This window comes from Rhinoderma darwinii, chromosome 3 (assembly GCF_050947455.1).
Source record: "Rhinoderma darwinii isolate aRhiDar2 chromosome 3, aRhiDar2.hap1, whole genome shotgun sequence".
Taxonomy (NCBI): Eukaryota; Metazoa; Chordata; class Amphibia; order Anura; family Rhinodermatidae; genus Rhinoderma; species Rhinoderma darwinii.
This window is the reverse complement of record NC_134689.1, coordinates 394,972,128-394,993,247: the sequence shown is the minus strand read 5'-3', so window position 1 is coordinate 394,993,247 and position 21,120 is coordinate 394,972,128. Positions and strand designations below refer to the sequence as shown.

General features: G+C 43.8%; 1 protein-coding gene across 4 annotated transcripts; it reads right to left on the bottom strand.

The window, feature by feature from the left end:
• Positions 1-170: 170 nt before the first annotated feature.
• SPC24 (SPC24 component of NDC80 kinetochore complex) lies at positions 171-18,057 on the bottom strand. 4 transcript variants are annotated; one of them, XM_075855451.1, is made up of 6 exons: positions 17,874-18,057; positions 10,589-10,789; positions 10,352-10,496; positions 8,164-8,268; positions 1,165-1,241; positions 171-458 (listed from the first exon to the last, which is right to left on the bottom strand). In XM_075855451.1, exons 2-6 carry the CDS (start codon positions 10,752-10,754, stop codon positions 352-354), a joined length of 600 nt encoding a protein of 199 aa, XP_075711566.1. In that variant the 5' UTR covers positions 10,755-10,789; positions 17,874-18,057; the 3' UTR covers positions 171-351. The 4 variants fall into 4 exon arrangements, with proteins under 4 accessions (XP_075711566.1, XP_075711567.1, XP_075711564.1 ...); XM_075855452.1 differs by lacking the exon at positions 17,874-18,057 and adding an exon at positions 17,627-17,679; XM_075855449.1 differs by lacking the exon at positions 17,874-18,057 and adding an exon at positions 17,554-17,642.
• Positions 18,058-21,120: the final 3,063 nt, after the last annotated feature.

Here is a 21,120-nt window from a genome sequence, read left to right as displayed (position 1 = left end):
ACCCCCCCCCCCCACCTAGTGGTGGCAACAGGTAGTGGAGTGGTGCTCTGCACTACGGATAGCCCTAATGATCAAAGTACTGTGTACACTACAGATCCCTAGTAAAATCACATGCTTCTCTTGTATAGGAGGATTTTTTTTTATTCCGCAATGAAACGGACACAGATAAATAATGAAAAAACATACATAACATTTTATTTACAAAAGGAAAAAAAAATTACGACTTTGACATGACTGGTGGTAAAAAGCTGAAGCAGTATATATCAGACATATAAAAGTATCGATCTACTGCAGGTGACAGATTTTGAGTATTAATAGGATTTACTTTTAGTGTATCGGTCTGATGCCCGGTCACCATTCTGTGGATAAGAGGCTCCAGAGGTAATCACAGACGAAGATCTTCGAGTGCTGGGTGCTGTCAATGCTGATGGGCTGAGCGATCTCTCCTCCATAGTGGACTGAAAATTAGCCCCAGTTAAGGAAATCGTGTGGAAGAATGAAATATACCCACACCAATGAGGTGCCATCGCCAATAATGTAGCCTACAATGTTATCTGATAATCAAGGATTAGACTAGGGATAAGCGGCAATTAGGTCATGTGACATTGATGGCAAAATCACAGAATATCGAAAGTTGTATGCAATTTATATTATTCCTTAAAGGGCAAAAACATTGCAGATTTGTTACGATTTGACAAATTTGGATCGTTGCTTACGATCGTCTTAATGTGTAAATACTTGTAGGCGAGAATTTTCAATAGTCTAAATCATGACTATGATCTGCAAATTGCTGTAGGTAAATGCTAAATGGTCTGGCAATTAAACTACACATCTAGACTCTGGTGTCTCATTTCTGTGCCACGTGGCTATGATTACAATTTCATTGCCATACCGGTGAACCGCCGAATGAAAAGACGTCATTCAATTTTTTTATAGACCAGTAGCAAAGTCGCGTGACACTGGGTCGGTGTCGTGTCGCAATGCCATCCTATCCTTTTAGTGAGCTTTCAAGAAAACATCTTTTAATGGTTGGAATGATAAGTGACCTTTTAGGTCAATGGCCAGCTTCACCCCAACTGTGTTAGGAATCTATATATTAAAGAGGCAAAAAAATAAAAAAAAGATAAAATAAGTATAGTTGAACCATGTCAGAAGAAAGGATACTGCCTTTGATAAGTGTGGAGTCACAATTGTAATCCCAGTCTATCTTGGTTACAGAATGGAACAGCTTTGCCAAATACCTGCAAAGAAAATGTAACATGCAAAATGTATTAAAACACAAGGAAAAAAAAGAATATAAAAGCCAAAGTAAAAAATAAGATGTAGTGCCACCTACAGGTTCGAGAGGGGGTCTGCACTACATCTTTCAGTTACACAGACTGATGCCGGAAGCAGAAGAGTCATAATATATATATATATATATATTCGCCCAAACTCAGGGTAGCTGGAAACATGTACCAAATTCTGTAATCGAAGCCGCCTGTTAAACATGCTCACCCCAAAATGCAAGCAATGTATTGTTCTCACACTGGCATAAATTTTGCCTGAAGAGCCTATGCCGAAAGGTATGTGCACGTGACAACGGAAAATACGTCTGAAATTACGGAGCTATTTTCAGGAGAAAACAGCTCCTGAATTTCAGACGTTTTTACAAGTGCAGGCCCTTTTCGCTGCGTATTTTACGGACGTAATTGGAGCTGGTTTTCATTGGAGTCAATGAAAAACGGCTCCAATTACGTCCCAAGAAGTGTCCTGCACTTCTTTGCCGCAGCCGTAATTTTACGCGCCGTCTTTTGACAGCGACGCGTAAAATGACAGCTCGTCTGCACAGAACATCGTCACAGAAGATGTTTGCCGACGTATTGGAGCAGTCTTTTCAGGCGTAATTTGAGGCGTAAAACGCCTCCATTACGCCTGAAAAGAGGTTGTGTGCACATACCCTTAGGGTATGTTCACACGGCGGGGGTCCGTAACGGCTGAAATTACGGGGATGTTTCAGCCTGAAAACATCCCCGTAATTTCAGCCGTACCGGCATGTGCAGGCGCTTGAACGCCGCGTCAATTACGGCCGTAATTAGCGCTGCTATTCATTGGAGTCAATGAATAGCGGCTCCAATTACGGCCAAAGAAGTGACAGGTCACTTCTTCTACGCGGGCGTCTATTTACGCGCCGTCATTTGACAGCGGCGCGTAAATATACGCCTCGTGTGAACAGACAAACGTCTGCCCATTGCTTTCAATGGGCAGATGTTTGTCAGCGCTATTGAGGCGCTATTTTCGGGCGTAATTCGGCGCAAAAACGCCCGATTTACGTCCGTAAATAGGCCGTGTGAACATACCCTTAAAGTGGTTTTCCAGCCGTAAGAAAGTTATGGCTTATCCTCAGGATGGGCCATCAATATCTAATCGCTGGAGGTCTGTCTCCCAGCACCCCCGCCGATCAGCTGTTTTGAAAAGGCTGCGGTGCTCATGCGAGCACTTCTTCCCCTTCAATACTGTCACTGCTCGTACTGTGAATCGCAGACATACTTGTAGCGGAGCTTCATAGTATTTCAGCCTTCTCCATTCACTTCAATGGGAGAAGGCTGCATTACTGTGAACAGCCGCTACAAGTATGTCAAAGATACACAGTACGAGCAAGTGAGGAATGAAGGGGAAGCAGAGCTCGTACGAGTGCCGCAACCCCTTCAAAACAGCTGATCGGAGGGGGTGTCTGAGTCGGATCCCGACCGATCAGATATTGATGGCCTATCCGGATAGGCCATCAATTACTTTAAAAAAAACCTTTAAAGAAATAATCTGAGAAAAACTGTTACATTGGGCTCTTATTTATCAAAACAATCCTTGTTGCCCCTAAGCAACCAATCAGAGTTCAGGTTTGAAGTTTTAAACTGCTCCGGAAAAATGAACGCTGAACTGTAATTGGCTGCTATGGGCAACAAAGACCCCTTCCTGACCACCCTATGTAAATTAACGGGCTGCAGCGCTAGTCCTTGTGCCTGCAGCCTGTTAATTTACGTGTTCCGCACAGGCATTCCCCTCAGCATGGCATCTCTCAGTATTGGCTGCTACTAGCAGCCTTAGTACTGAGGAAAGACAACGGGACCGGACCACAGCGATGGTCCCCGCCGATTGACCCCTTTTATGCGGCGGTCAATAGAGACAGCAGCATCTAAAGGGTTACAACAACATCGGCACCCCGCGACGCAATCGCGGGGTGCTGATGGTTGAAGGCCTCCGGGTTGGCCATCTATGAGAGGCAATTAGGTCCTGCTAGAGGAGGACCTAATACACAGCCTGTCAGTTTGAAACGGACAGGTATAATACCCTGCAATACATAAGTATTACAGGGTATTATACCAACGATCGAACAGTTGGACCTTCAAGTCCCTAGTGGGACTAAAAGAAACAAAAAATAATACCAGAATCGCAATTTTTTAGTCACTGGAACTCCAAAAAATTGAATAAATAAGGATCAAGAAGTTGCATGTAACCAAAAATGTTACGAAATATAGAACTACAATATAAAAACTACAGTTTGTTCCACAAAAAAACACTGAAAAAGTAAGTATATCCTTTTTTTTTTTATGTTTTACAGACTATAAGACGCAGTTTTTAGCAAGAATAAATCTTGCTAAAAAGTCCCTGCGTCTTATAGTCGGCAGTGTTAACCCCTTCCCGACCCATGATGTGCCGGCACATCCTGGAGCGGGGAGGGGATGATGTTTGGAGCAGAGCAGGCTCGAGCTCCATACACTGCAGGGGTCAGCTGTATTTTACAGCTGACACGCTGCTCTAAGGGCCAGGAACAGCGATGGCGACCGCGGCATTTATAGGGGTTTTCCCATAAATGAAAGATAGATGCGGGTCCCACCTCTGGGACCCGCACTCATCTCTAAACGGGCCCCGTTCTAGCTTACTCACTCCGCTGTCTCCCGGCCACTTCCTGGTTAGGTGGTCGGGAGTTACGGAAACATCCGAGTGCTTGCTGAGCGGTTTCTGTAACTCCCATAGAAGTGAATGGGGGTTACATTAACAGCGTAGCACTGCGAGCTACGCCGTTTCCGGAACTCGGTAGCTCCGAAAACAGCGTACATGTTCGAGTTACGGAAACAGCATAACTCATTGAGCTACGCTGTTTCCGTAACTCCCATAGAACTGAAAAGTAGTTACAGAAACAGCGTAGCTCGCATGCTACGCTGCTTCCGTAACTGTCATTCACTACTATGGGAGTTCCGGAAACAGCGTAGCTCAGCGAATTACGCGGATTCTGCAACTCATACATGTATTGCAGTGTATTGTACCAGCGATCAAATGATCAGTGCAACACCGGAAACACATCTGTGGATTATTATTTATTTACCGCATTATTATACCCTCTTATTATACCCCGATTACATATGTCCTCACATTATAAACGGAAATACCAGTAAAACCCCAAACAGAACTACCAAGAAAAATCTGAGCTCCAAAATCCAAATCCCTCCCTCCCTTCTGAACCCTACAGTGTGCCCTAACAGCAGTTTATATATATATATATATATCCCGCTTAACAGTTTGAGATATCTTCAGTGGCACAAACTGGACGCAACACATTGTGCGCTAAAATGGCATATCAGCGGAAAATTGCAATTTTCACTTTGCACCATCCGCTGCGCATAATTTCTAATGAAAAAGCACCTGTGGGGTCAAAATGCTCACTACACCCCTTAAAATGCCTTAAGGTGTGTAGTTTCCAAAATAGGGGTCACTACTTGGGGGTTCGTTTTACTATTTGACCTCAGAGCCCTGCAATTGTGGGCCAATGCTGCGAAAATCACCAAAATAGACCTCAAATGTGCACGGTGCTCTTCAATTCTGAGCCCTGTCATATGTCAAAGCAAATGATAAACGCCTTAAGGGGTGTAGTATCCAAAATGGGGTCACTTCTTGGGGGCTTCCACTGTACTTTGATTCCTCAGGAGTTTTGCAAATGCGACATGGCTTCTAAAAAGCAATCCAGCAAAATCTGCATGCCAAATAGTACTCCTGCCTTTCTGAGCCCTGCCGTGTGTCCAAACAGCAGTTTATGACCCCATATGGGGTATTGCCGTACTCAGAAGAGATTGCTTTACAAATGTTGGGGTGCTTTTTCTCCTTTATCTATTGTAAAAATTAAAAAAATTCTACATGTTAAAATTCATTTTCATGTCTAATAAATTCTCCAAAAGACCTGTTTGGTCTAAATGCTCAATATACCCCTAGATTGATTAATTAAGGGATGAAGTTTCACAAATGGGGTCACTTTTGGGGTGTTTCCACTATTTTTGTCCCTCGGGGCTTTGCAAATGCGACATCACACCCGAAAACCCTTCCAGCTAAATTTGAGATCCAAAAGCCAAATAGCGCTCCTTCCCTTCTAAGCCCTGCTGTGTGTACAAACAGTAGTTTATTACCACATATGGAGTATTGATGTGCTCCTTTATCTATTGTGAAAATTGAAAAATCTGATTTTATTAGAAAAAACATTGATTTTCATTTTCATGGCCTAATTCCACTAAATTCAGCAAAAAAAACTGTGGGGTCAAAATGCTCACTATACCCCTCAATAAATTCCTTAAGGGGTGTAGTTTCTCATATGGGGTCACTTTTGGGGGGTTTCCACTGTTTCGGTCCCTCAGGGGCTTTGCAAATGAAACATGGCACCCGAAAACCATTCCAGTAAAACTTGAGCTCCAAAAGCCAAATGGCGCGCCTTCCTTTCTGAGGCCTGCCGTGGGTCCAAACAGCAGTTTATTACCACATATGGGGTATTGTTGTAATTGGGAGACATTGCATTTCAAATGTAGGGGTGGTTTTTTTTTTATGCCTTGTAAAAATGTATAATTTCTAAGTTTTATTGGAAAAAAAATTTAGATTTTCATTTTCACAGCCTAATTCCACTAAATTAAGCAAAAGACCTGTGGGGTCAAAATGCTCATTATACCCCTCTATAAATTCCTTGAGGGGTATAGTTTGCCAAATGGTGTTTTTTTTGGGGGGGGGGATGTTTCCTTTGTTTTGGTACCACGAGACCTCTTCAAACCAGACATGGTGCCTAAAATATATTCTAATAAAAAGGAGGCCCCAAAATCCCCTAGGTGCGCCTTTGCTTCTGAGGCCAATGTTTCAAGTCCTTGTGGGATATTTCTAAAAACTGCAGAATCTGGGCATTATATATTGAGTTGCATTTCTCTTCGGTGTTACAAAAACATATGGATTAAGATGGAAAAAAAAAATGATATTTATAAAATGTCCCCTCCACTTTGCTTTAATTCCTGTAAAACACCTAAAGGGTTAAAAAATACTTTCTAAATTCTATTTTGAAAACTTTGAGGGGTGCAGTTTTTAAAATTAGGTGACTTAGGGGGGATTCACACGAGCGTGTATTCGGTCCGTGCGGGCCGCGTGGTTTTCACGCGGCACGCATGGACCAATACAAGTCTATGGGGCAGTACAGACAGTCCGTGCTTTTTGCGCAGCGTTTGTCTGCTGCGCAAAAAGCGCGACAGGTTCAATAACTCTGCGTATTTCGCGCATCACGCACCCATTGAAGTCAATGGGTGCGTGAAAATCACGCGCACCACACGGAAGCACTTCCGTGGGACGAGCGTGATTCGCGCAACAGCAGTGAAAAGGATGAATGAAAACCGAAAAGCACCACGTGCTTTTCTGTTTCCGAACATCCAAACGGAGTGTCTTTGCGATGAGCGAAGCCGGACAAGCGTACCGAACTTCACCAGGTTCGGCCAAACTCGTTTTGGCCGATCCCGGCAAAAAAATTATCGGTACGCGACGTCAGGAGATAGTCACTGTCCATGGTGCTGAAAGAGTTAAACTGTTTCAGCACCATGGACAGTGACTTGCGATCCCAAAATACATTAACCTGTAAAAAAAACCGAAGTTCTAACTTACCGATTACTCCTGTCTCCTTCCTGCAGTCCGACCTCCCGGGATGACACTTCAGTTCAAGTGACAGCTCCAGCCAATCACAGGCCAAGCACAGGCTGCAGCCAATCACAGGCTGCAGCGGTCACTTGGACTGCTGCGTCATCCAGGGAGGTGGGGCCCGATGTCAAGAGAGGCGCGTCACCAAGGACGCGTCACCAAGGCAACGGCCGGGAAGTTCTCGGTAAGTAGGAACTTTATCTTTTTTTTTTACAGGTTTTTCGCTGTTGTGTTCGGCATTCACTGTCGAGGGTGCTGAAAGATTTAGCTCTTTCAGCACCTTGGACAGTGACGGGCGTTGACAAGCCTCATCTCTATGATGCCGGCTGCGCGAAAATCACGCAGCCGCGCATCAGACACGCATGACACACGCAGCTGTCAACTGGTTTTTGCGCTCGCAAAACGCTGCGTTGTTTGCGCGCGCAAAAACGCAACGTTCGTGTGAATCTGCCCTTATGGGAATGTTTCTAATATATAAGGCCCTCAAAGCCACTTCAGAACTGAACTGGTCCCTAAAAAAATAAAATTTACAAAACCTTTCTTGAAAATGTGAGAAATTGCTGCTTAAATTCTAAGCCTTGTAACGTCCTAGAAAAATAAAAGGACATTCAAAAAATTATGCAAACAAAGTAGACATATGGGAAATGTTAACTAGTAATTATTTTGTCTGGTATTACTATCGGTTTTACAAGCAGATGCATTTAAATTTGGAAAAATGCAAATTTTTTGCAAATGTTCTAAAAATTTTGGTGTTTTTCACAAATAAATACTGAATTTACGGACCAAATTTTTCCACTAACATAAAGAACAATATGTCACAAGAAAACAGTCTTAGAATCGCTTGGATAGGTAAAAGCATTCCAAAGTTATTACCACATAAAATGACATTTGGAATTTGTCAGATTTGGAAAAAATAGGCTGCGTCCTGAAGGGGTTAAAGAACATCAAAGAGAGAATCACTGTATCATACACTGCCTCACCCAGATTATTTAAAGTGAATGTTCATCTTTCAAATTATTTTATTTTAAGGTTAAAGGGTCAGAGCTAAATTTTTCTGATACAAGGAGAGCTTACTGTACATAGGTTTATTATTGAGATCTATGGGAGCTGTATAAATCCATGTGCAGTGAGCTCCCTCTAGTGGTGACTGCAGGCATGGTATCCCTGACACTGATGAGAGAAGGTAGCAATACTCACAGTGCTGAGGGAATGACTACAGTCGTGTCCTCCTGAGACTCTCTCTCCACCTCAGCAATCTCCTCTTCCAGCAGTTTCACCTCCTCAAGCTCCTTTTGTAGAAATGTACCAACATTGAGGAAATAAAACGAGAAAACACAAAACTGGACATTGTGAAGCATTATTCTGAGCGCAATTGGAAGTGAAATTATACTAGAATATAGATTAAAATGAATCCACTACTGTGATGACATTATACCTCTATGTAAAGAGACATGAAAGAGGTTGTCTCATGAAGACTTCCCCTTTTTGATTGTAGGCCAATGCGGCGCTCATACTTTTTACGTAGAATATGTCGTATTACATGCTGGCTATCCAAAATAATGGCCGTTCATGTAATGCATGGAAAGGCTCGGCTCCGCCACAGTGGGAGCCCCTGATGTAGGGCAGCTCCCCGTTCTAGCCCATAGAGATGGGGCTCGAGCGAGGGAACCCCTTTACAACATCCATTTTGCTAATAGGGCATATGTACAGCGGGTGGTCTTGATCAGACATCTTTAAAGGGGTATTCTGATGAGTAACATCTGATCAGTGGGGTTCTGTAATGTCTCCCAAGTCTATGGGGCATACTTCAAACAGCCGTTTCTGTAACTCTCCACAGACTTAAATGAGAGTGCCACACATTCCCAGGAGTATCGCTTGTCCCATGCTTCTCTTTTGCCTTGGGTTTAGAGTAGCAACGTGGTCGACGGGATCTCCAGTCTCACATTTGGTGCGGTTTCCAGTGTCACCAATACGCCATGAATGTTACTCATTGGAATACCCTTTTAAAAATCTATAAGGTGAAAAATTGTAGTCATAGGCAATGTACAGACAAAGCGGAAGAAATCTGCCACAAATTTTGCCGCAAATCTGTGGCAAAATTCACGTTTTTACATGCAGATTTTTTTTACGGATTGTGCTCCGTATTTCATCCTATACATTCAAAGGGTGAAATCCGAGGTAATAATTCTGCAACATAAAGAGTTTGCTGCGGAGTAGAAAATCTGCAGAATGCTCATATTCCCGTGTAAAATGTTTCCTCTACATGTGAATCCACATCAAATATCCGCCACGTCTGAACATGGCCTTAAAGGGAACCTGTCGCCAGCATTTCACCTATTAAACCAGCAATACCTGGTGGCAGTGGGTGAAAAATAATGTCTATATAATCTATAATTATCTTCTAATTAGGCTTTGTACCTGTTTTTTTTTAGTGTTCCTGCGTCGTATGCTAATGAGCATAAAGGAGTCATATCTTTGTTTCAAAAGTCTTATCTTCATTCCTCAAGCCTTTCCGAGTTAACCCCGTCTCCTTACTTTTGATTGACAGCTCCTCGCCTCCCCCAGCACACACGAAATCCCACGTTTGCGCATCGATTTACTCTTCTGGTGCATGCGCACAACTAGACATCATAGCAGCGCATGCGCACTAACCAGATTTGAGGCCTGGACAAAGCAGGGAAGGGTGTCAGACCATACATGACGGGTGCATGCCCGCTATCTCAGACAAGAATTCGGCATTCAGATTGTGCTAATTTTCAGCAGTGGGCGGGCATAAGAGGAACGATCGAGACTGATGGATTATTACCATAAAAGGTGCAAAATGTTTGCAGAGTTTAGGAGAGGGGATAACGGCAATGAACTTTTGACAGAAGCGGCCAACAAAGGGTGAGGAGAGTTCAATAGGTGAAATGCTGGTGACAGGTTCCCTTTAAAGAAGTTCTTTTTTTATATACATAAAAGCGGTTAAAGGGGTTATCCCATTATTTAATATAACAGTTCCGTGTCACATCACGCAAAACAGAATCATTTTTACAATTGGAATAATAAAAATGAAATGCTCCTGTGTCTAGATATTGATGTTACATATTTTTTTATGGCGCCCCCTGGTGTTCTTTTCGTTCCCTCTCAAAACGTCCACCTAAGGCCCTTTTCACACTACATTTTGTATATGTGTGCTTCACTATTCCATACAGCAGAGAAAACATATACCAATGTATACCAGCCCGATGGAAGCAAAAATGATACTATTTTGGCCTCTACTGGGTACATTTTGGTACTAATAGAAATGTATAAAGCCAAAGTAGTAACGTAGGCCCCGTGTCAGGGACCTCCACATGCAGATTACCCGCCCGCGCTGCCCCTCACGCTAGGCCATAAAGGATATTTAATGCTGCTTTCCAGGGAAGCATTCTGGTCACATACAGCCTGCAGCTCCTGCTCAATCTTCTGCAGTTTGGAGGATGTTTTCTGCTTTATTTCTTCTGTTTCCAAAAGACCCTGAGCTACGTCTTCTTCCACAGACAGGAAATCTAAAAAGCGCACATACAATAAGAAGACAACGTAAAGTCTGATAAACTGATTGTACCTATGATCGTCAGGAGCCATGGACCGGATACAGCACCTCTGATGAGGTCCGAGGCCTGGCTCTCCGTCTCTGTAAGAGAATCGATCATGGTTTCTTGCCGGTCGAGGCTCTTCTTTAAGGCGGCGGCAGCGCTGTCTGTCACCATGACCTTAACAATCTCCCGACTGACCTCCATATACTCCTGCATCTGTTCTCGAAACATTTTATTGGGAATGTGAATATAAAGACGGAAGTAGCCTGCAAAGAAAAAAGGAACAACCTCAAAATCAGACAGGCAGCAAAATATATACCATTAGGCCTATGCTAAAAAAGTTATACTCTAAACAGCCAAAAGGGGTCACTGTGGTAAAATTGTTTTTCTTTTACCTATTCCGCCACTTTCTATTTGATTTCTCAATTGGGGTTCACGTCTACAGCAGAAACCAGTGCGTCTGAACATACCGCGCTCAGAAAACGCAACTTTTATCAACGTATCGTAAGATTTATCATCCCAAGTGTGGACCGTTTTTTTCAGGTTTATATTTAAAGTGAAAAATAAAAAAGGGAGACAAATTATTAGGGGGACGTGCTAGCGTAACACTTCTGTTTTTTTACCAATCGAGTTGGAAAGCGAACAGATGGCTTCCATTTGGGATATATTTCTCCATTGACTTCAAAGGTAAAATGAATTTTGGAAGGTCAGGCTTGTTTGTTTTCTGGGCAGTAGAACTTTGTTGGCTACACTATTCTGCCTGCCATTAGAAAAAGCTCATTGAAACCTAGAAGAATGTTAATGGCAAAGCATCTCTATGTTCTTGTGTGAAAGCAACAGGAAAAAGCAATTTAGAGAAGAAAAAAAAAAGATGGTGTAAACTGAGCATAAGGGTAGGGACACACGGCGTAAACGCCGCGGATTTTCCCCTACGGATTTCATTGTGGGAAATCCGCAGCGTATTACGGTAGCAGCAGAGTGATTGCGATATGTATAAATCTCATCCACATACAGCGGAAAAATAATCACCCCGAGAAACCATCCAAAAGCTGTGATTCCACAATAACTGCAATTAAAATAAAAAAAAAAAAAAAGCTTTCTCTGCTTGAAAAATAATAAAAATACTTACCCCAGCCGTTGTCATAGCGACAGGATCCTCTGCTCTGAGTACAGCCCGCCCCCCTGGGATGACGTTTCATCCCAGGTGACTCCTGCAGCCAATCACAGGCTGCAGCGGTCACATGGACTACAGCATCATCCCAGGAGGCCGGGGCTGCGCTCAGAAGAGAAGGACAGTCATGACAACACCCGGGTGGTAAGTATAGGTTTTTTTTCCTGCAATATTTCCGCAGCGGATATTCTGCCCGAAAATCTGCACCACAATTTGGTGCAGTCTTTCGGTTGGAATTCCTTGCGATTTCCAGGACGGATACACGGTGTACTTTTACGCAGAGTATCCGCTCTGTGTGCACTTACTGTAAAGGTGTCCATACACACAGTAGCCAAAACTCACCCGAATTGGCAGTATCGGCCAAATATCTAATGTGTATAGCGGCCTCCAGACTCCACCCCAATGGTAGATGTGGGGGGGAAAGTAGGACGGCAGGCGGTGCAGGTCCTTAGTCTACAGCGACGTATTTTTCCAGTGAGCGCTCATTCCCTAAATAGGAGCCGTTACTAACTGATCCTGAACTAAGAGAAGCCTAGTGAATACGGCTGGGATCAGAGCAAACTCCAACCCTAGCTGTTTAACCCTTTGGTTGCCGCGGTCTGTGATCAAAGGGAGCTCCTCTCTTTGATGGGGTCACTGGAAACCCGATGACAAGATCGGAGACTGGGGGAACCCTCTGCAGTCAGCCCTGGGGTCCTAGAAAGGGCCCCAGGGCTGTCTGTTCTGTAAGCCCCCTATTACGGAACACTAAGGCTGGGTTGACACAGAAAATCTGCCTCAAAATTCCGTTTGGAATTTTGAGGCAGATTTCGCTCTGCCTGCACGCCGATTTTCGCTGCATTTTTCACCCGCAGCCATTGAGCGCCGCGGGTAAAAAACGCAGAAAAATACACTTCTTCTGCCTTCCATTGATGTCAATGGAAAGTCAGTAGCGTAAACGCCCGAAGATAGGGCATGTCCCTTCTTCTTCCCGCAAGCCAGTTTATCCGCTCGCGGGAAAAAAACGCCACTGCCTCCCACTGAAATCAATGGAAGGCATTTTCGGCCATTTTTTGGCGCGGTTTTTTTCGACGTGGTTTCCGTGTCAAAAAAAACTCAGTGTGAACTGGCCCTATGTGTTGCACTAACAGCAGCCCGTGTCATATTGACACAGCATAATGTATTAGCAGACAGGAGTATACTAATACAATAAAGAGGATCTGTCACAAGTTTAGTAATGCCCTTTCTCCTAGCTAATCTAATAGGCGCTGTCACACTGATATTACTAGTGAAAATTGTGTCCAAAAAAATTTATTATTTTAAAAGTTATGAGGTTTTTTTCTAAATATGCAAATGAGGCTATACTAGACAAGTGGGTGTCACCACCAGTGATTCTCCTGAAGTGGAGCTACATCACAGCCTCTGACGCTGTCCTATCAGCATGAAGCTGCTTCACACAGTGTGATAGACTGAGGCTGGAGGGAAGGGGGAACACTTCAAATAGCCATATCTCCGGCTGTGATTCTGGTGGCATATGAAAGAGGAGATTCTAATATTTCATATGACACCAGGAGTTGTCGCAGTTCTAGCTGTGACACAACCGGAGATATCACCAGTGGAAAACACAGTCGGGAATGGAAGCTGTATACTATATGATGACGCTGTGTTGCTGGGCAGGGAAGGGGGAGAAGCTGGATGCTGATTGGACAGCGTCATACAGAAAACATTACACCGCTCAGAGAGAAAAGAAAGTCACCTCCCATTTGGCAAGTATAGCCACATTAGTATATTTAGACAAATGATCATAACTTCGCAAATAATAAAGTTTTTTGTTTTTTTTAAATGACACTGTAGTTATCAGCATCGTAGCGCCTATTAGATTAGTTAGGAGATATACGAATGTATAAAATATACAATAAAAATGGCCCCCAAAAAAGTCATTATTTAGCTTCAAATATATTTTATTGCCCATACATTACAAAAGAACAAAAAACCTACACATATTCGGTATCTACATGACTGTAATAACCTGAAGAACTAATTTTACAGGTTAAACATGGACGAAATGCTGAAAATCGCTTTTTCCTATATTCAAGTCGCGAAAATAACTGATATAAATTAGTCAATTTTTTTCTACCCCCAAACTGCACAGGAAAAAAAAATACATTTCTCCCACATAATACAAGGCTTCATATAGCCACCCCAATGAAAAAGTTACAAAGTTATGGCTTCTGAAAGGAAGATAGGCAAAAGCGAAGAAAAAAAAACACCAAAACATTTAGCTGGTTAGTAAGGCCTTTTCAGGCTTGGTCATTAAGGGGTTAACCAGCCCAATTCTTTGTTGCAACGAGACATAAAATTCAGCAGGAAAAAAATGCCCCTACGAATTTCTCCACCAATCCGCAGCAATTCCGCAGCAAAATCCGCATCTTAGACATGTGGATTTTGCTGAGGATTTCCGCAATGAAAATCTGCAACATAAATTGACAGGCCGCACCGCAGGTAAATCTCCTGTCGCTAATTTTTCGCAGTGTGTGGATGACATTTGTTAAAATCTCATCCACTTTGCTGCTACTATAAGGTGCTGTTGATTTTCGACCCACAAATCCGGAAAATCCGCAGCATATCCATCACGTGTGAACATGCCCTTAGGCTCTGTTCACACTGCCATCAGAGGCTCCGTTCTGAGCCTTTGTCGGCAATTCCATCACATTTGATGGCTAGAATAGCGCAGCATGTAACAATATTCTTGCTGTCAAAACGTCAAACACCACAATCGAATATCGACGTAACCCACTGTACAGGCGCTGTATGGATCCGTCATACGACTAATCCGGCACTGCGTTGTGGTTTCCGTTGTAAACTTAGGGTATGTTCACATTGCTTATTTTCAGGCATATATCTATCCACAGGATCGGGGATACAGGTGTGATCGCTGAGGGTCCGAACAGAGGCACCCCCAGCGATCACACATGTATCCCCTATCCTGGACGAGCAACCCCTTTAAGCACCGAAAGTTTATTACGTGGAAGATTTGGCATCATTAGGACCAATTCAGACCAGAGTTGTTCACATCCCTGCCGTCCAAACATAGAACGGACTGAACACGGATACATTAACCTTGGCAACGTGATGCAAAGGGTGACTACGGAGCGGGCTGACGGGCCAGAGGCGGGGCTTAATAGGAACCGGTAAATAGTACAATACATAGATATTGCACCATCGATCAAACGATTGCTAGGGGGACTAAGAAGAAAAACAAAAAGTAAAAAACACAAGTTAAATAAAATTTAGAATAATGTATGGAAAGATATAAATAGTTAACCCACCACACCATGCTAGAATTTAGGTTTTTTGGTTATTTGGCGTCCCCAGAACAAAATCGAAAAGTGATTAAAAAGTTGCACGTACCCCAAAATTATACCAATAAAATTCAGCTCACCCCACAAAAAAACAAGACCCCACACCATTCAGTCGATGGAAAAAAGTTCTCTGAATATGGCGACACCAAATTATTATTATTAGAAGTTTGTTTTTTTGTAAAAGTAGCACATCATAAAAAAAGGGATATAAATTTGGTATCCCCGTAATCACGGTGACCTGCAGAATAAAGTCAACATGACGTTTTTACCGCACAGTGAACGCCGTAATGACGAAACCCAATAAACAATGGTGAATTCAAATATTTATTTTTTTTGCATTTTTTAGCACCTGATATGGTTCAATAAATGCTGACATTAAAGAGTCTCTGTCACCAGATTATAAGTGCCCTGTCTCCGACATAATGTGATCGGCGCTGTAATGTAGATAACAACAGTGGTTTTTATTTTTTTAAAAACGATCATTTTTTAGCAAGTTATGAGCAATTTTAGATTTATGCTAATTAGTTTCTTAATAGACAACTGGGCGTGTTTTAGCTTTTGACCAACTGGGCGTTGTACAGAGGATTGTATGAGGCTGACCAATCAGCGACCAATCAGCATCATACACTTCTCTACATTCATGTCCATTTGTATTCACTGCACAGCGTGATCTCACGAGATCACACTGTACTGTCACATACACCCACATTAACGTTACTGAAGTGTCTTGAGAGTGAATAGACATCACCTCCAGCCAGGACGTGATGTCTATTCACAATCCCGACACCTTGAAATCCATGGGAGGCATTTTCGGGCCGTTTTTGACGAGTTTTTTGGCGCAGTTTTCGCATCAAAAAACTCTGTGGGAACATAGCCTTAAAGAGACTGTCAGCACATTATAAGTGGTCTATCGTGTACATGATGTGATCGGCGCTGTAATGTAGATGACAGCAGTGGTTTTTATTTAGAAAAACGATCATTTTTGACGGAGTTATGACCTATATTAGATTTATGCTAATGAGTTTCTTAATGGACAACTGGGCGTGTTTTACTATATGACCAAGTGGGCGTTGTACAGAGGAGTATATGACGCTGACCAATCAGTGACCAATCAGCGTCATACACTTCTCCCCATTCATTTACACAGCACATAGTGATTTTACTAGATCACTATGTGCGGCCCCATACACACACATTAACGTTACTGAAGTGTCCTGACAGTGAATATACATTACCTCCAGCCAGGACGGGATGTCTATTCACAATCCCGACACTTCTCTAATGTTTGTGGTTTATTTACAGCAGAGCAGGCGTAATCTCGCGAGACTACGCCTGCTCTGCTGTAAATCAACCACAAACGCTACAGAAGTGTCAGGATTGTGAATACACATCTCGTCCTGGCTGGAGGTAATGTATATTCACTGTCAGGACACTTCAGTAACGTTAGTGTGTGTATGGGGCTGCACATAGCGATATATCTATATCGCTATCTGCAGTGTAAATGAATGGAGAGAAGTGTATGATGCTGATTGGTCACTGATTGGTCAGCGTCATACACTTCTCTCCACAACGCCCACTTGGCCATATAGTAAAACACGCCCAGTTGTGCATTAAGAAACTCATTAGCATAAATCTAATATAGGTCGTAACTCCATCAAAAATGATCGTTTTTCTAAATAAAAAACACTGCTGTAATCTACATTACAGCGCCGATCACATCATGTACAATATAGGGCACTTATAATGTGGTGACAGAGCCTCTATAAAGTCTACAACTCGTCTTGCAAAAAACAAGCCCTCATGGCTATATCGATGGGAAAAAAAAGGGTTTGCACCTTTGGAATGAGTGGAGGAAAAAAAATGAAAAATGACTGCGGAGGTAAAAGGGTTAAAGTCAATAGACAAATTCAAATGTCCGATATTTGAGCGCGGTCTATTTTTTCACGGATAGATTGCAGAGAGGCAGAAAAGAAACACGAACGGCCGTGAAAAACCGATAACTGATGCTACACGGATGTAAAAAATGACGGACACAACGCACTCGGACACAATACGGATTCAATTCGGATCGAAAAAAAAATCACTTTTTTTTTTCCTGATGAAATTTAGTACTGTTGTTGACATGACTTGTTTTGTGAGGCCCCTTTTAGGCGAGATTGTAAAGTATGACCCCAATGTGTCATCTACAACACTATATAGCCTCCAAAAAGTCAACTACAACTTGTATGCGATTGATAACAGAAATTGTCACTTTGGTGAGGAGAAAAAGTAAAGTCTAAAACCTTTAGACAGAAATCACAAGTATTTGCATTTATCATTCGATTAGGGTTTATTCAAACGATGCGTGACTAAACCCTAATAACGCCGCCATATTAGTCCACGCTCCCTTTGTGTATGAAACAAGGACAGCGCCCAGCAGCGAGAAGGTAATATTTTTCTATGCTGGGATCTATGTTGAAAAAGCACAGACCCAAAACATGGCCGCATAGGCGAGCCGCCATTATTAAGAATTATTCACCAGAGCGCCTGTTTTCCACAACCCCTCACTCCTGCCGTAGCTCAGCCCCTTATTGTTAATCACCACCGCAAACCTTTCCCGCTCCTCACATCATCCAATCACTGACCAACCCTCGTGTTGTGAGACTGGTAGTCATAGCAACAGCATATTTTTCGTCCAATCACAGCGCACGCCGGACTTCTCCCTGACCCTATGTACGATTTGAGGCGGCTGTTTGAATTCGAATTTTCCCGCCCAATCTTCGCCTCATAACGACCACTCTGTGGTATGGTAGGGCAGTTGTTCCTCCTCACAGCTAGCTGCTCGTTGTCGGTCCTTACCGATCCGGGATGAGGGGGAATTCAGGCTGAATGTAGACGGGGTACGTCAGCGTCTGTATCCTGCACTGGAGCCCGCCTAGTCCTGACAGGAGGGTTGAACACTGCTTCCCCTCATACCGGGGCGGGCTTCTCACTCGTGTGACCAATAATGAGGCGGAGGATGACACATGACAGGCATAGTCCGAGATGTGACCCTAGATAATTGCGAACATGGCAGCGGCAGTGTACGTCTTCATATGGGGGGGACGTGCCCTGCACGCTGACAACTGTCGCAAGATTTTGATCATTTTTGCGAAAATGGGATTTAGGTGTAACTATGAGTCACAGCAGCTCCAAGCTTTTACCCTTTAGGGTATGTGCACACACACTAATTACGTCCGTAATTGACGGACGTATTTCGGCCGCAAGTCCCGGACCGAACACAGTGCAGGGAGCCGGGCTCCTAGCATCATAGTTATATACGATGCTAGGAGTCCCTGCCTCTCTGCAGGACAACTGTCCCGTACTGTAATCATGTTTTCAGTACGGGACAGTAGTTCCACGGAGAGGCAGGGACTCCTAGCATCGTACATAAGTATGATGCTAGGAGCCGGCTCCCTGCACTGTGTTCGGTCCACTACTTGCGGCCGAATTACGTCCGTCAATTACGGACGTAATTAGTGTGTGTGCACATACCCTTAGGGTATGTTCACACGGCCTATTTATGGACGTAAATCGGGCGTTTTTGCCCCGAATTACGCCCGAAAATAGCGCTGACAAACATCTGCCCATTGAAAGCAATGGGCAGACGTTTGTCTGTTCAGACGAGGCGTATATTTACGCGCCGCTGTCAAATGACGGCGCGTAAATAGACGCCCGCGTAGAAGAAGTGACCTGTCACTTCTTTGGCCGTAATTGGAGCCGCTATTCATTGACTCCAATGAATAGCAGCGCTAATTACGGCCGTATTTGACGCGGCGTTCAAGCGCCTGCACATGCCGGTACGGCTGAAATTACGGGGATGTTTTCAGGCTGAAACATCCCCGTAATTTCAGCCGTTACGGACCCCCGCCGTGTGAACATACCCTTAGGGTATGTTCACACGGCCTATTTACGGACGTAAATCGGGCGTTTTTGCCCCGAATTACGCTCGAAAATAGCGCCTCAATAGCGCTGACAAACATCTGCCCATTGAAAGCAATGGGCAGACGTTTGTCTGTTCACACGAGGCGTATATTTACGCGCCGCTGTCAAATGACGGCGCGTAAATAGACGCCCGCGTAGAAGAAGTGACCTGTCACTTCTTTGGCCGTAATTGGAGCCGCTATTCATTGACTCCAATGAATAGCAGCGCTAATTACGCCCGTAATGGACGCGGCGTTCAAGCGCCTGCACATGCCGGTACGGCTGAAATTACGGGGATGTTTTCAGGCTGAAACATCCCCGTAATTTCAGCCGTTACGGACCCCCGCCGTGTGAACATACCCTTAGGGTATGTGCACACGAGGGCATTACGTCCGTAATTGACGGACGTATTTCGGCCGCAAGTACCGGACCGAACACAGTGCAGGGAGCCGGGCTCCTAGCATCATACTTATGTACGACGCTAGGAGTCCCTGCCTCGCTGCAGGACAACTGTCCCGTACTGAAAACATGATTACAGTACGGGACAGTTGTCCTGCAGCGAGGCAGGGACTCCTAGCGTCGTACATAACTATGATGCTAGGAGCCCGGCTCCCTGCAGTGTGTTCGGTCCGGTACTTTCGGCCGAAATACGTCCGTCAATTACGGACGTAATTCCCTCGTGTGCACATACCCTTAGGGTATGTTCACACGCACTAATTACGGACGTAATTCGGGCGTTTTTGCCCCGAATTACGTCCGAAAAATGCGCCTCGATAGCGTTGACAAACATCTGCCCATTGAAAGCAATGGGCAGACGTTTGTTCACACGAGGTGTATATTTACGCGCCGCTGTCAAATGACGGCGCATAAATAGACGCCTGCGTCAAAGAAGTGACCTGTCACTTCTTTGGCCGTATTTGGAGCCGTTATTCATTGACTCCAATGAATAGCAGCGCTAATTACGGCCGGAATTGACGCGGCGTTCAAGCGCCTGCACATGCCGGTACGGCTGAAATTACGGGGATGTTTTCAGGCGGAAACATCCCTGTAATTTCAGCCGTTACGGACGCTGTCGTGTGAACATACCCTTAGGGTATGTGCACACACTAATTCGGGCGTTTTTGCCCCGAATTACGTCCGAAAAATGTGCCTCGATAGCGCTGACAAACATCTGCCCATTGAAAGCAATGGGCTGACGTTTGTCTGTTCACACGAGGTGTATATTTACGCGCCGCTTCTTTGGGCGTAACTTAGGATATGTTCATACAACAGCGTCCGTAACGGCTGAAATTACGGGGATGTTTTCAGGAGGAAACATCTCCGTAATTTCAGCCGTAACGGCATGTGCAGGCTCTTGAACGCCGCGTCAGTTACGGACGTAATTGGCGCTGCTTTTCATTGGAGTCAATGAATAACGGCTCCAATTACGCCCCAAGAAGTGACAGGTCACTTCTTTGACGCGGGCGTCTATTTACGCGCCGTCATTTGACAGCGGCGCGTAAATATGCGCCTCGTGTGAACAGACAAACGTCAGCCCATTGCTTTCAATGGGCAGATGTTTGTCAACGCTTTCAAACCGCATTTTTCGGATGTAATTCGGGGCAAAAACGCCCGAATTATGTCCGTAATTAGTGTGTGTGAACATACCCTTAATGACCAGACCGTTTTTGTTTTTTTTCGTTTTTCCTTCCCCGGCTTCCAAGTGTCGTAACTTTTATTTTTCCGTCGATATAGCCTTGCGTGGGCTTGTCTTTTACAAGACTGTTCGTACTTTTTTTTACGGCACCGTTTATTGTACTGGAAAACTTAAAAAAAATATAATTTTGTGGCATGGAGTTGAAACAAACTGTAATTTCCCCATTGTTTTTGGGGTTTCTTTTTTACTGCGTTCCCACGGTGGTAAAAATGACATGTTAACTTTATTCTGCAGATCAATACAATTACAGCGATATCAATTTTTATATATATATATATATATATATATATATATTATAAAAACAAATTTCTACTTTTACAAAATAAAAACATTTTGTTAAAAAAAATGGTTTTGTGTCGCCATATTCTGAGACTCCGAACTCCTTTTTTTTAAAAAAAATTCTGTCGATTAGAGTCGTGTCGGGGCTTGGTTGTTTTTCCCGCGGGG